The sequence below is a fragment of the Amblyomma americanum genome, chromosome 9, assembly GCF_052857255.1.
Source record: "Amblyomma americanum isolate KBUSLIRL-KWMA chromosome 9, ASM5285725v1, whole genome shotgun sequence".
Taxonomy (NCBI): domain Eukaryota; kingdom Metazoa; phylum Arthropoda; class Arachnida; order Ixodida; family Ixodidae; genus Amblyomma; species Amblyomma americanum.
The window spans coordinates 88,562,703-88,577,832 of NC_135505.1; the positions used below are offsets into that span (position 1 = coordinate 88,562,703).

The following is a 15,130-nucleotide window of genomic DNA, read 5'->3' on the forward strand; positions in this document are numbered from 1 at the left end:
CGCTCCTCCACCAGGCGCCCCTGAAGCGACGAGGGTGTGTAGTCAGCTGTTTTTTAAAAAGAGATTTCGGCTCTTTTTACTGACACAATGGCGAAAAATTTGACATACATGATTTACAAAGTCCCTTCTTTTCATACACAGCATTTCATTCAGTTCGAAAAATGTTTCAGCTTGCCTTGAAGAAACCCCAATGTCGACAACAGTAATCGATAACGCGGTTCTGTTAACTCTTTCCCTCGCAGTGCCGTAATCATGCTTTCATTTGATTGAAAACAATTATAAATAAAACACAAAATAATGTTTCGAAGTTGCAAGAACCTTTCAGGATTTAAACGTATTTTTTCTTGCGAATTTCTTATAATAAGAGGAAAGAATTAACCAGCTCGGACAAGGGATGTCACCGCCTGAAGTCACGCCTAATAAAAGAATGCAGTAGAAAGATAAATGATTTCGAGGTGCAAAAAATTGTTTACCGATGGTGACAAAGACAACGTTTATTTTATGACAGAACGCAGGTGCACACGCATACATACAATATGGCATCAAAGTGGATTTTGTGATGGAAAGCTTGTTACATGATAAAAGCCCTGGAAACAATTTAGTTTTTGTAATGACTTGACAATACGATGAAGATTCGCTTTCATTCCACGGCCGATGTTGCTTTTAAGGGAACAAAGACAAGATGCTGTGCAAAAGATACTGTGCATAAGGTACTGTGGAGAAGATACTGTGCATAACGTACTATGCATAACGTACTGCGCATAAGGTACTCTGCATAACGTACTGTGCATATGATAACATAAAATACTTTGGAATGCAATCAAACATGCTGCCTTTAAAGCGAAAAGCGTAAAACAAAAGCAGTGACCTATAAGTTTTAGTACTCGTGGAATATTAATTTCAGCCTCCGTTAATAGAAAGTGCGACAAAGTATAAATATATGAACCCTACAGAACAGCATATCCTGGTTGGGAGGTATGGTTATGATCACTGCAGCACGAAAAATGGTTGAACTCGGCTGCTATGGCGTATGATTCGATTATTGTGCTCAGCTCTAAGTGCGCAGTCAAGCCTCTTCTCTCTTGCGTTGTCATAACTTCGTTCGTGTTCTACGTTGGGTCTGGTGTCTACTTCAGCTTAAAAGTTAGCTTCCACGTCGTTGAAAGAAACGCTGCGCACAAAACAGGCACCGCAGGCGTTGATACGAAAGCCACGCCAGCATCCGTATAGGTACGGTTGGGTCCAATGTCGTGACCTGGTTCCACCGGCTCTGCAAAGGGAAAGCGCCAGTACAGCAGCCTGAGTTATTACTTGCGGCGTACTACACTAAAATACACAGCATCAAATAAAAGGCAATGCTCTAGCGAACACTTATGCATATACCGGGTGTGTCACATAACTTGAGGTAGGTCTTCAACAGAGAACGGTGGACCGCAGCTGGGTAAAGCAAACGATATATTATCCCCCGTCGTGCTGCGGTCCTGAGGGTATCTTTTTTTTTCAAAGCAGCTTTATTTATTAGCTGTGATTATATGCGCGATATATTTATCTTCCGCTTAGGGCCAAGTGCGTTTCTTGAAGTTGTAGAAGGGGTTAAGGAACAGCCGCTCCATCTTTCTGAAGCACCGTATCTCCTATGCGGTCACTTTTTCCAGCATTTAATGAAGGAACGCAAAATGGCGCCCTTGCTCTATTGTACTGCAGCGCGTGAAAGTGAGCGGCCGACGCCGTTGTCAGCATAGTATTGAAAGCGCGTCACCACATTAGTCCGTAACGTGGAAACTGTGAGCCATGCTCTGCGATATGTGATTGGCAGACTACCGAAAGCCAATTAAGACGGAGCTTTTAGTGGGCCGCCAAGCAGTAATAACAAAAAATTACACCAAGCATTGCAGTAATGTATTACAATGAAGCCGTCGTTGCTTTAATTTGTATATTACATGTACAGTCACGAGTAAAAAAGATTAACACAATGACGTCTCCGGAGTGGTGAAAATCGCACCAAGCGGCTGGCGAGGCGCCGTACTTTGCGAACACAACCTGGCACTTATGTTACACGCGTATTCGTAACCTCGGCACCAAGCGTTGCTAGTTGCCGTTTCTGTGGCACGTCACTAGTGCCATGCTAGTGCTAATCTCGTTTGCTCGCGACTGTACAGTTCTGTGGAACTTGGCCGCGACCGCTCACTTGAACACGGTCAGCGTGCAAGTTTCTATCGTTCAGAACAAGGCTGAGAACGCTGCAGTATGGCAGGGCATGAGCGCAGTCACGTGCTTTCTTCCCACATTTGAAGCATTTCTTTAAATGCCTGAGAACAAACAACCGCGCTGGCGGTACGTCGCGACAAAAACAAATTGACCGGTTGTTAGGAACGTCTTCTACAAATTAACGAAACGCGTTAGGGCCTAGAATTAGTAATAATTTTTTTCGTATTTAACTTAGTTCATAAATTTATTAAGTGAAATATACAACATACTCTTAAGAGCGCCACACGACGGCATACAAACTTTTTATTGTTTCTGAGACAGCTTGAAACACTCAGTGTGACAAGCCCAATAGGTGGAATTTCAGTACACTTTTATGTCGCATAAAGATCTACAGGAAGTTCTCTTTTTGAAAACTGGAACTTTAGTAAGAAAACCCAGAACGTACAAAAATGTAATAAAAGCCTCTGTTTTTCATTGTCCTTTGGACTGTTTTAGTAGTCACGGACGAAAAATAAGTGAAGATATTGAACTGACCAAGCCTAAAGAGCACGCTGAACCGGTTTTATGTCTAACACACAACCCCTCCCTTTGAACAAGTTGTGCGAATATGCCTCAGTTGTCGAGCGGTAACGCACTCGGCTCTCGCCCCAAGGGACAGCGGTTCAAGTCACGGCCCGACCTACGTAATAGTGGTGGAATGACGTCACGAGCGTGTAGACCAATCATAAATTGTGTAGTGAAGGCATAACTGTTGTATTCTGTGATCATTCTGGGGTGATTGAATTAGCCGCGCGAGGGGATTTGGTGTTGACATCACCCCATTCTCGATCAAGACCGACTTTCTTGACACTACGCCAACTACTGCAGAGCCGGCTCCATTGCTGCGCTGGGCACTTAGCGTTATTAGGGTTAAGCCTGACATACTTTAGAGAAGAGGAAAGCTTGGCTAGTTCCAATAGGCGCATAAGTAGCAGCTGTGAAAGAGCGACTTCCTCCACTCTCTCGCCTGGAGTAGAAGCCAGCGACAGCGGGTTTACCTGAAATTAAGCTACTCGGAATAGATTAAAAATTTGAGGTAATTAATTCGAACAACACTGGAAGACCCAGCCTGATGCACTGAGTGGCGCATTATCCTAATCGCTGACAATGCTAAAAGAAAAAGGAGTTAGTTCCGTATCCAAACAACGGCCGCACCACAGTCATAGTGGTCTGGCTATATGATTTCCACCATCAATAATTACCGTATGGTTGGGCACAGACGAGGCAAACAGTCGGAAAGGGCGGCAGAATCAGACGCGAACCACGCCGGGCAATGAATCGTCGCGATGCGTCATGCTGCTTTTCCTCGACACGCAGAGTAGTTTTCTCCAGCGCACAGTTAAGCTCGTAGAATCCATTAAGAAAGCTCTCATGTCTCTCTTGCTTCCTTGCCAGAAACAGCTTACGTACGTAATTTTATTCCCAGCTTCTGATTACCATCGCAGCCATACGATCCATGTTCTCAACTCGCCCTTCAACAAAGAAAAGCTAAAGAAGGAGCCTTCAGCGGACATTTTTCACGCACGCGCACACATGTGTGCATGCATATATTCATATATTGTGCGCACGTGTGCGCCTAATACCGGGTGAAAATTCTGGGCCGTTCGTTTCAGAAGAAGTACGACGCTCAGCTGTCACCTCCCAAGTCCGTCTGGTTGGCTTATGACCTCGCGAGAAGAAAACGTTTGCGTAGACCTTCGCCACGGTTTCGTGGCCCCCGCTCGAAAGCCGCAGCCGTGCAGTTGCCCTTGAGGACAGACCTCTCTAAGTAGTTTTCTCTGCTCGTCCCGCTAGCACTCTACACGAGTCCGGAGCTGTCCAAAGAAACCTGTACTTTGATATTGTTGTAGTAACCGACCCCCGGCCCGTCCCGTTGCCCTTACCACACTCTGTTTTTATACCCTGAATATGCATGGTTTTTTCATAAAAGTGGGCGTGAGTGGTACACTGCCTATTGCGCATCTAGCTTTGTCGCCAATGAGTCGCGACTGTTTTTCAACACCTCTCGGGCAATTGTAAATTACGAACTTGCATTGTGAGAACATATGCACGCCGTCTTTTTTGCCGGGCTTATAAACAGGGCAAATGGAGCATGCAAAGAGACGAACCCTATGCGAACCACGAGAATTTCCTTTCCTCTTGCCCTATCTATTGCCATTCGATACCGTCTGACCCATCCTCTCTACCCAGACATGGCCGGCATGACTAGCCTCAGAGAAACTGAAAGATGAATTATCATTGGTGACCGTAGTGCAGGATATCTTCGATGCTTAATGCTACGCGGTATAAAATTGTTTCTTTCTCTCTTACCTACTTCTTCAAACGCTGGCGCATTCGGGATATTTGCGCAAAATCACACGTTTCCATGGGTAAAAACGCATGTGCTTTGGCCATCACCATGTGACGTATATACACGGAGCTGCCTTTATTACATGGTACTACATTACCTATATTTCATGAGAAATGCTAGTTCTAGTGAGTTGTACCCTCAACTTAGTCCGTTTTATGATCAGTGTAGCCTGCATCGATGCCGCCTCCCATCCTGAAGATTGGTGTTAGCAATGCATGAATGAATGAATGAATGAAATTGTTCCATGGCAAAGTGTGAAGGTATTTAAATTGAGCTGAAGATATAAATCGCTCATTCTTCCAATGAGTATAATTGCTAAAGCGTATCTGTATAGATGTATACTTACCACCCTGCGTTGTGATCAATATCGACTTCGTTGTGGCCAATTCTTGTCCGTAAAGCAGGTTCGCGAAGGTGACGGTGCAGTTGTATTCCGTCAACGGCTGCAGTCCCTTGATTGTGATGGTGGACGACTTCCCGCCGTGGTCGTTGCAAGTGAAGTTTTTCTCAGTGTCGGGCCCCCATAACGTGCCATAGCACAGATCGAGGGCGCCATTCGTCTCCTGAGGCGCGAACGCGACAACTTCCACGGACCTGGCACCAGTGGCAACGCCCCATAGCTCGAAGTCTCCAGGTGCTAAGCAAGAAAACACACACAAAAAAGAAATCAAGGTCACATTATGCACAGTTGCTTGTTGTTCAACCATAACGAAAAGTCAAGACCCCCAATCGGCTTGCTTCCAAAGCATGTAATTGCTTTTGGCCATCCTGGAAGATTAGCTTTAAGATAGGAGAGGAAGAGACTAACGCTCACATTGATGTGATTTAGAACGCTGAGGACGCTAAGCGATCTATACAGCGGGCCCGAAAACCTAAACCTTTTGAATCTGAGTTCCTCTCAAAGCCTGTACATTACTCGAAAGATACTTCGTATCGAATCCGGTGCACCACCTCTCTAGGCAGTCAAGAAATCGAATTTTAACTACACATTGTTATTCCTAAAAAGCTTTACGATTTAGGATTATATTTAGTAAGCCACACTTTAGGGCAACGTGTATTACGAAAATGTGCAAGCTCAACAATTTGGGCATTACTGAGCACAAACTTTCAACAATACTAAAAGGCGAAAGTCATATACATGCCAATCTGCAGCAGGGGTCAGCTGAAGATATTCAAGTCATGCGATGCTTTTCTGCCGCTGTGCCGCGGTGGTTATGGCGCTCGGCTACTGACCCGAAACACGCGGGTTTGATCCCGGCCGCGGCTGTCGAATTTCTATAAAGGCGATATTCTAGAGGACCGTGTACTGTGCGATGTCAGTGCATATTAAAGAACCCTAGGTGGTCGAAATTTCCTGAGCCCTTGACGACGGCGTTTCCCATGACCCGAGTTGCTTTGGGATGTCAAGCCCTCATAAACCATAAACCATTTTCACGAAGCAAGTATGTGGCCGGCATTCACCAACGAACGAGATAGTTTTATCTGAATGTTCATTGTGAGCCGCGTTCAGACATGACATACAAGATGCGTAAGTCAAGCTGTATCATCGAAGATTTCTCGCGTGAGGTGAGGTGACAGACATGCCCTATATTTTGCATGCTTCCTGAACTGTGAGACCCCAGTTGTCATAATTTATACCCCGTTGCACGTGGCACATTTAAGCGTCGGATCATTGCAAAAATATTTTTTCATCTTCTCGTAGTCTTCTTTTTTCAGTAGAACAATTCTACAGTGTACTTTTGTGACTGCGTAGTGTTGGTGAAAACAGGAAGAGACTTACCAGCCGGCGCGTCACCCTGAAACAGAAACAAAATAAAGGAGAATGAGATTTCCTCGCAGTGTACTTGAAACAAAAATTCGATCCTCTTCATATGACTGGCGATTTTTTCAGAGTTTACAGATTTTTCTTTCAATACCTGCGCGAGAAAGGTCAATGCCCTCTTTGCAGGTGGATTGTGCAGCGAGGAGGACATAATGTGCCGGATAGAAGTCAGTAATTACACGAAAAATAAGTGAAATTAAGCAATAAACTTTTCCTTTTGGTCTTAGGTGGCAAGCATATATTGCGAAGTTGAAGGCTGTCAACATCCAAGGCGAGCTCAGCATCTAAATTTTCTTGCTCGACAATGTGGCTCGAAAAACAGAACGTCGGTATAAGCATTTAAAGCTCGTTGCGTTGCTTTTTCAGCATTACGTACTTTATAATGCCGTCGCTGCGCGTGGTATTCTCGCCGAAATCAAGGTAACTTTCTATAAATCATCAAACACCGAATTGGCGTCTGTATTTGGTGCACAAGAAATTCAAGCGGCGCGGTTTTATAAAAATGCAATGCGGGAAAGCCAACTCAACGGGTTTAGAATGCGCATTTTTGACGTTGTATCACCCGCCGCGGTGGTTGAGTGGTTAGGGCGCTCGACTACTGATCCGGAGTTCCCGGGCTCGAACCCGACCGCGGCGGCTGCGTTTTTATGGAGGAAAAACGCTAAGGCGCCCGTGTGCTGTGCGATGTCAGTGCACGTTAAAGATCCCCAGGTGGTTGAAATTATTCCGGAGCCCTCCACTACGGCACGTCTCTCTTCCTTTCTTCTTTCACTTCCTCCTTTATCCCTTCCCTTACGGCATGGTTCAGGTGTCCAAAGATATATGAGACAGATACTGACGGTCATTTCCCCCGAAACCAATTATTATTATTATTATTATTATGTTTCGAAACATATTGCCGATTGAAAAAATGTATACAGTGAGCTCGCCTTGAATGCCGAGAGTCTTGGCAACGAAGATATATACTAAAGAAAACTGGACAGGACACTCAAGCTGCTCCTGAACGGTATGACGCGATAGTTTTAATGGGTTAATGCCCACATCTGCCGAATCGGTCATCCTCTACTTTACATTCGTATATCGCTGCCAGTCCTCATACCTCTCCTGGCACAATGGTGCAACGGTTGAGTGATGCCCTGCGGTGGCAGGTGCTGGCACCGGTGGTGCCTGTGTGTCACTGGAGCCGACCGCTCCGGTCGCGATGCTTCAAACGGCCGCCAACGCCGACAGCGACGCACAATTAATTTTTTTCGGACTTGTGGGCACTAACTCACTCGAGTTCAAACTACGGCAACACTCGATGCTGACGGTCTTCGATTGTGCAATGTCTTGCCACCTCGAATTAAAAATAAGACAAGTTGATCCGTTGCTTTTAGAGAAATAATCTACGAATTATTCAGCTCTGTCACTTGCATAATTTCTGCCTTCTTGTACAGTGCACCGGCACACACCGCATTCACGTCTCTCAGTTGTAGAAATGAAAATCTGTAAACGTTAAAAGAAATGCGCCTTTATGTATGCGGCACCTACGGCGTATGCTTCACGCGAACTGCACATCTATTTTCACTCCCTCCCATTGCTTATGCATATGCCAGTGGCGCGATATAATTTGTTACCGTACATATCTGCACGACCTTCCTCGATCATATGGCCGCTGTTATGCTCACGTTTGTGTCAACCTTCACGAAAGTGACATGTGGCCATTGTGCGTCTCTGCTGGCGGTTTCCTCGGGACGCCTTTTTCAGGTCAGTGAAGCGAAATGGTGATCTGTTGTAGGGGGTCCACCCTCTGGGGATCTCCTTCTAACCTTGGCATTTCATATTTCTCACAATGTTCGAGGTCGAAAGTCTGGGTGCATATTGTACGCGTATATTTATTATGACAACCGCCACCACGACAGAAAAAGACGTCTTCCCTAAGCATTCTTGTTAGAACGTTTTAAACAGATTTGCAACATAAAGTTTCTCCAATATGGAAGTTCACCGTGACTCATAACTTTTGACATTCTCAATGCGCTGCTTTTTTTACTATATGTTCTCTAGATCCTCCTCGCTTGATCCTTCTATACAAATAACGCAGCCGTGGTGCTGTAGGACTCAGTAACGTAATGTTCGTTCGAAGTCTGTAATTGAATACAGCTCGGTTTTGTCTTTGGCCCTCGCCCTGTTCTAATAAACAGAACGTCCGAAAACGAAGCACAAATCAAAGGGTAAAGCTCACCTTGCTAGCACCCACAAATAGGGCCACGAAAACGATCGCGGCCGCCGTCGGCATCCCCCTTCGCCTCGCAGTCCCTTGCTTCATCGTGTCCATGGTTCAGAAGCGCACTTGCGAATGACAGACTCGCGACGGCACCAGGACGCCTCAACTCCTCCTCAATGTTCAACTCCCCTCACTTCCGTGCGAGCGACGCTTTCTACGCGTCCCAGCCACGACCCACAGCGTAAGCGAGCGCCCGCGCTGACTTTAGTACCCACGAATGCACGTGTCAGTGACGAGCACATCATGCGTGGCTTGCAACACGCGCTCTGGGAAGCCCAGTCGACACCGACATTGACGCATTCCCTTTGCGTATCTCGGCGCGACGCACGTTGGGAGAGAAGCGTTCCGTTAGAAGATAACCTTCGCTTTCAGACACGGCCCTAGGTGAGGTTGTCTGCCTAGGGAGAGTTAGTCTATCTTCCGACTACTAAACTTGGCTGGGGTTTCTGACACACTGGGAATTCCCATGCAGGGCAATGAGAGGCACTTGACATTTTGCCCATTTAGTCCATTGCTTTGCCGGAAACAAGTTAGCCTAGCATAAAAATCATTTGCCTATTGTCTTCACATGTCAGCTTTTGTTTTTAGCTGTGCACAGTTAGGGCTCACCCAAAGTTTTAACGGCCCGCAAGGGAGAAAGGTTTGTTTATAGTTTATGGGGGTTTAACGTCCCAAATCGACTCAGGCTATGAGGGACGCCGTAGAGAAGGGCTGTGGAAATTTCTACCACCCGGTGTTCTTTAACGTGCACTGACATCGCACAGTACACGGACCTCCAACATTCCGCTTCCATCGAAATGAGACCGCCGTGGCCGGGATCAAACCCGCGTGCTTCGGGTCAGCAGCCGAGCGCCACAACCACTTAGCCACCGCGGCGGCTAGAAGGGAAGAAAGATGCTTGCTCTTAAACCTACGGACTTTTCGAACTCCATAAGTGCCGATAGCGCCCAACTATACTCCCCAAAAGAAAATTGTTAGGCTAAGGTTTTTTCACGTATACTGTACATAGCAGCGCGGTTCATCTGACAGTCTTGCATGGTCTGTCTTGTGGCTTAAGAGCGGAGTTCAGGAGTGCTTTACCTTGAAAGAATATGAGACATTAAAGATGCATAACAGCATATCAATCTTAGTGTTCTGCCTTCCATGCGAGGATAAGGTTATCCGGTCTCAAGAACAGCAGCACGATTCCTCAAGAACATCTTTCCATAACGAGAAATACCTCGGAATTGGTCTTCCCGGAGTAGTGCTCGCCAAGTGCGTAAAAGCATCGGGTTAACAGAAAGAATGATCAGAATTCGCAGTTTTTGTGATCTAGAAATTTCTCCTCCGATTCCCCTCCTCTTGTTACTGCGGGAAAGGCGCTCGTAAGAAAGCCAAGGCCTGTTGCCGTTGCCCATAATAACCTCCCTCTGCACACTACGTTGACGGCCGGCGCCAACCTCACTAGAACCTTTAAGTTAGGGTGGTATTAACCAAACGGAAAAACGGGCACAATAAACGAAGGAAAGCGTACATAGCGTTGCCTCTATAAGCGCAATGAACTGCTTAGGGCAAAGTAATTTGGCTCTAATGTTCTGGTTGGCTCACTCTAGTCTTCGAATTTCCTAACCGCCAATTCTCACGGGTTGATGGAAGGACTCTATCATCTTCGGAAGTTTGGATGTAATATATCGCGTGAGACAACTTAACCGTTTCCCTTCTGGTTTCGCATCACTGACGCTTGTCTGCGTGGTTGTCATCGCCCAGTGGAAAATACGGGCTCGTGATCATTGCCTGTACTAGGTTGCAGCTTTGCTTTCATGAGGTGCAATAGATATGTCGCGCACTGATGACTCCACACATTCAAGAACCGGTTAATGTAGACGCGATGATAATAAGAGAAGCGCAGAAAACAAAACTACGCTGCTGCGCACATTAAGTACACGTGAAATAGCTTTTAGCGTGATAAAAAATAGAGTAAACAAGTGACATAGCCTCACGATGATAGCAGAAGCATTGATAGAAAGTGAGGCATTGTTGAAAGCAGATAACTTGAGAGTGCAAAATTCTTCTATTGCCAGCAAAATAGTGGTACCGTTTTAACGTAGTTAAAGCCAGTAGACGTGCGAAAGCATGTCTTTAGCCTGGTTGGCTCACTGTGTTGCTTTGCTGAGTGGTCGGCATGTCTGGCGATGATTCGCGGCACAGAAGGGAGTTCATGAAAACGACGATGTGCAATGGTCAGCGCGAGAGTGTGCTGCAGTTTAACATAAGGCGTAATCGGCTGCGCGATAGCATATTACTCTCGTGCAGTGGCTAGTTAAGAGGATCTGTTCGCGCTGCCGTGGTTTCGAAACCGACTCACGGCAACGTCTATATTATTTATGCACCCTCAAACTCAAGGACGCTAGAAGATTCTTGTTTGGGTTTGAACCCGTGAAGTAGTGTTTTTGCAATAAAACCCTTGCCTCGCTCTATACCAATGCACCCGTAACCTTTCTTTTGGTATTCTATTCTTTTTATGTACATCCGAAACTACTGGAGTAAAAGTTGTATGTTCAGCATCGTGCCTCGTCTGTCCTTCGTCTTACCTGCCTGTACTCCAGCTGTTTTAAAATTTCATCGTGTTTGATGAACAGCGGGCATGCGTGACAAATATGTGCGCTACACAGCCTGCAGAAAATTACCGGCGTTATCAGCGAGACTGTGCACTCGAAACCCACACCGGGCATCCATGTAGTAAGACTCATGCGAGCCTATGTTTGCACAGGCGAGAAGGTAGAGCTTGCTCGTCTTTATCGCACCATGGATGGACCCCGCGTAACACAATGTTAGCGCGTACCGACTCAATACTGCAGGACCGATCTGCAGTGGTAGTGTTTTATATTTGGGGTCTCAGGCAAATAGCATCAGCAGTCGTACAGGAATTCTTCGCCGTGTCTTCGTTCACACCAGGCAATCCCAATGTGAGTAGCGGATAATGAACAATGCTATGCCGACGCTCATGGGCGCTTTGTACAGCCACTCGGCGTATTTAAAATATCATGGATTAAAGCACGCACGCTACTAAGGACGGCGCTGAGGGCTCTATTGCACGATTATAGAGTGCAAATGCGCATATGAGAAGCAAACTAGAGATTTCATTTCGAAATTTTCAATCTTGCTGTTTTACGATAATCTTGCGCTACAAGAATTTTAAAACATTTTTGTCCATCTCATCCCCGACTGCGCACGTCAGTACGAAATGTTTCGGAGGGACTTGGGAATGCATTCTAGTACAGGTCATAGGTGCTTCTTACCGCACTCTTTGAATGCGTCCAGGCCAGGTTAGGTACGTGTTTGGCGTATCATTTGGCTCATTTTAGAGCGCGCCTCTTAGTTGTCCGTTCGACCGTTGGGCGGCCTGCCTCGACCTCTGCGCAACCGAGCACGCAGCGCAACGAGGCGGAAGCGGGAAGAGTAGAACAGCCCGCGCCGACGTCTGCTCGCCAATTTCGTCACCGAAATGTTACGCATCCCTCCCAAGAGATGGCGCCGCAGTAGCACGATCTGTAAGCGCGCTGACCGTTCCCCGAGGCGAGGGTTATCGATGATGGAACGCTGTGCGCGCTCCCAAAGTCAAAACACAGAGTGGCTATTATTCTCACTGCGTGCTCCGTATGCGGTGGCGTACCGTACTAGTAGTGCAGCAGCTGTGCTCAAAAATCGCACTACCAAGAAGCGTAACTGCCGGCTAATTGTTTGCGTTCTGCTGTTTTCTTGGCTGTGCGAGCGGTAGCGTAGGCCAGCCATTGCCGGTCAGTCAATGCCTTCAGTGCTTTGCTGTCAAACGAGCGTTTCGTTGCACATTTTTATAACAGCTTCCCATTGGTTGCTCTCATGCCCTTGAAGCGTCAATACCGATCGCCAGTGCAACGATACCGTGGACCAGTAAGAGCAAGCTTATGAGAAGCATAAAAATCACGAAACGTGATCAATGACGGTGGTAAAGACTGGTGGAATTCAGTTTGATTCAGGGTGCTACGATTATCGCCTTCTCTTTTAAGCCGGTCACCCTCTGCGCCCTTTCAGGAGCTGTTCATCACTGGTGCTTAAAAATTTCATTTTCCTCTAGGCAATTACCCTGACTTCCTACAAAATTATCAACTCCAATTGTTTTGTAAAAGTGAACAAAGTGTCGCACTAAGTGCCAGATTAGCTCCAGTTTGTGCTATCCAAATACCAGGATTTGTCTGATGATTACTCGAAGGATCCGAAAGCCAATATTTTTTATTTCGATGAAGAACACAAAGCCATAAATGCAGAAACAAATAATATTGCGACTAAGAAAACGTCTCCGCATGCTAATAGCCGTCAAATTGCTACCAGGCTCCCTATTTTCAGAGGTACTGTTTACTGCGTTCGTTAGTTACTTTTAAAATGAACCTCTCGATTGAGAATTATTATAAAGGGCGCATCATTCGTCTGATAAAATATAGCTGACGATGGCCCTTCTCGGTAATGCGATTTCTGAGCGTAGCTGCTGCGGTGCTCGAACCGTTGGCGACCGCAAATGGAACACGCAGGGCCGCACGGAGGCGGCTCTGGGTTTCTGCTTGGTGGTGGTGGTAGCGGTTGGTACTATGGGATATTTCGGGGAGGGCGATACTGGTCCCGACGTATATTGGCCCTTTGAGCATCACTCTTGGGGACCAAGGGAGGGGGAAGGAAATTGGGGGGGGGGGGGGGGGGTGGCACAACGACGCGTTCCGCTTTGGATAAGCCTCGTCTCGGGTGATCTGCTAGCGAGCTTACGGAGCGCGTTGTTGCGGCGCCATCTCTGGGGGGTGATGCATACCTTATCGGTGACATCATCGACAAGCAGACGACAGCGCGTGCTACTCAACTCCTCACGCTGCCGTCGTTCCCTCCTCCGCTGCGCTCCGCACTCGGTATTTCAACAGCGCAGGCTAGACACGGACAGAAGGACAAGAAAACAAAGACACACGAGCGCCGAACTTCAACTTTATTTGAGGAGGACGCCAACCCGGAGAAATAACAAAGATTACAACAAGCAGCGAAAAAAACCTATTTCACTTGCCCTCTTTTCTGCGTAAAAAGCAGGAGGCACAAGAATCAGCACAGAGGAGCGAAATAAAAGAAGCAGCCAAGATTTTAAAACTCACGTGTGAATGCGTTATTACGCCTTTAGTTTCCTTTTCAAACAAAGAGATCGCATTCCTGTCTGGAATTATGTGACTTTCCCCTCGTTTTTCCGCTGGGTTATTCCTTCTCCATTTGCTTTCATGCGTTTTTGCAACCCTTGTTTTTTTCTCCGAGTCTTCAAATATTAGCATCTTAAATTTTTAGATCTCGTCTTTTGGCATGACTTTGTATCGTTTAGCCATGTTAATTGTTGGCTTTCACACACAACATATTTTTGGCTCGATCATCTTCACGCTTCCATGTAGCGCTTGGTTGTTGCTTTTAGTGCATTTAAAGAGATATTTTCTCTGTACTGATTATTATGCCTACTGCTTTTTATACACAGAGGGCAAATGAAATAGCTGCTTGTTGCTTGTTTCGCTGCTTGTTGTAATCTTTGTTATATCTCCGGCCTTGGTTCGCTGTTTACTGTATACTTAAGTTTATTTTCTTGCTTTTTTTTCTAGCTTGCGGCGTGACACGTTCTCTGATTCCGGTGTTGTCCTAGTGGGCGGTTGCATGAGGGTATATATGTAGTGGCTGGCGTCCTTCTCAACTAAAGTTGCAGTGCAGCGCTCGTGTGTCTTTGTTTTCTCGTCCTTCGTTCCGTGTCTAGCTTGCGCTCATGAAAGATCATGCAAAACCACCTAGCCAGTCAGCATACGCTGTTCTGCGCACTTCCATGGTTACGACTACGGCGAGGCATGCTGCTCAGTGCTTAAACAGGTGTCTAAGCAGCTCTCTAAAAACCGTTCTTACCTGTTGCACTCTCTCCGAGCAAGCTCTCAGTTCTCATTATACATAGTTGCTCACAAAGCGCCTCGAAGGCTAAGGCACCATCACGTGCTGATGCGGCTGCCTAGAATCATTCAAGCGGGGCAGTATGTAGCCATTCAGTCTGGTAACTTCATTTCTGGCACGTGTGGTTCATGTATTGGGCGCCCTTTAAAAACAATGCCTTTGTCCATGTGGACTCCCTTGTGGCTACAGGTTCCCGATTTCTAGAGATACGATGTGTTTTTTAAGCATGAAATGCTTCTGGATCCCGTTATCGGTGCGCGGCGGGTGACCTTGGCACGAGAATGCACGGAGGACCCTTAGTGAGGCTTCGCCCTCGCTGCCAGATAAAAAAGGACGTGCCGACAGCGTGCAGATTCCGAGCAGTCAGACTTTATTCTTCACAACACACAAACGAATTCGAAAGGAGAGCGCGGTGGCTACGAGAGAGATATGGTGGGGAAGCGGTGCGACTAGACAAGTTTTGGTGATGCTGCGCCGCCGCGCA

At 46.6% G+C, this 15,130-nt stretch overlaps 1 protein-coding gene across 1 annotated transcript; it reads right to left on the reverse strand.

Annotated features, from left to right (window-relative positions):
- Positions 1-465: 465 nt before the first annotated feature.
- Positions 466-8,879, reverse strand: LOC144105690 (uncharacterized). The gene is made up of 4 exons (XM_077638796.1): positions 8,641-8,879; positions 6,378-6,393; positions 4,944-5,234; positions 466-1,270 (listed from the first exon to the last, which is right to left on the reverse strand). Exons 1-4 carry the CDS (start codon positions 8,731-8,733, stop codon positions 1,128-1,130), a joined length of 543 nt encoding a protein of 180 aa, XP_077494922.1. The 5' UTR covers positions 8,734-8,879; the 3' UTR covers positions 466-1,127.
- Between the last annotated feature and the right edge of the window lie 6,251 nt (positions 8,880-15,130).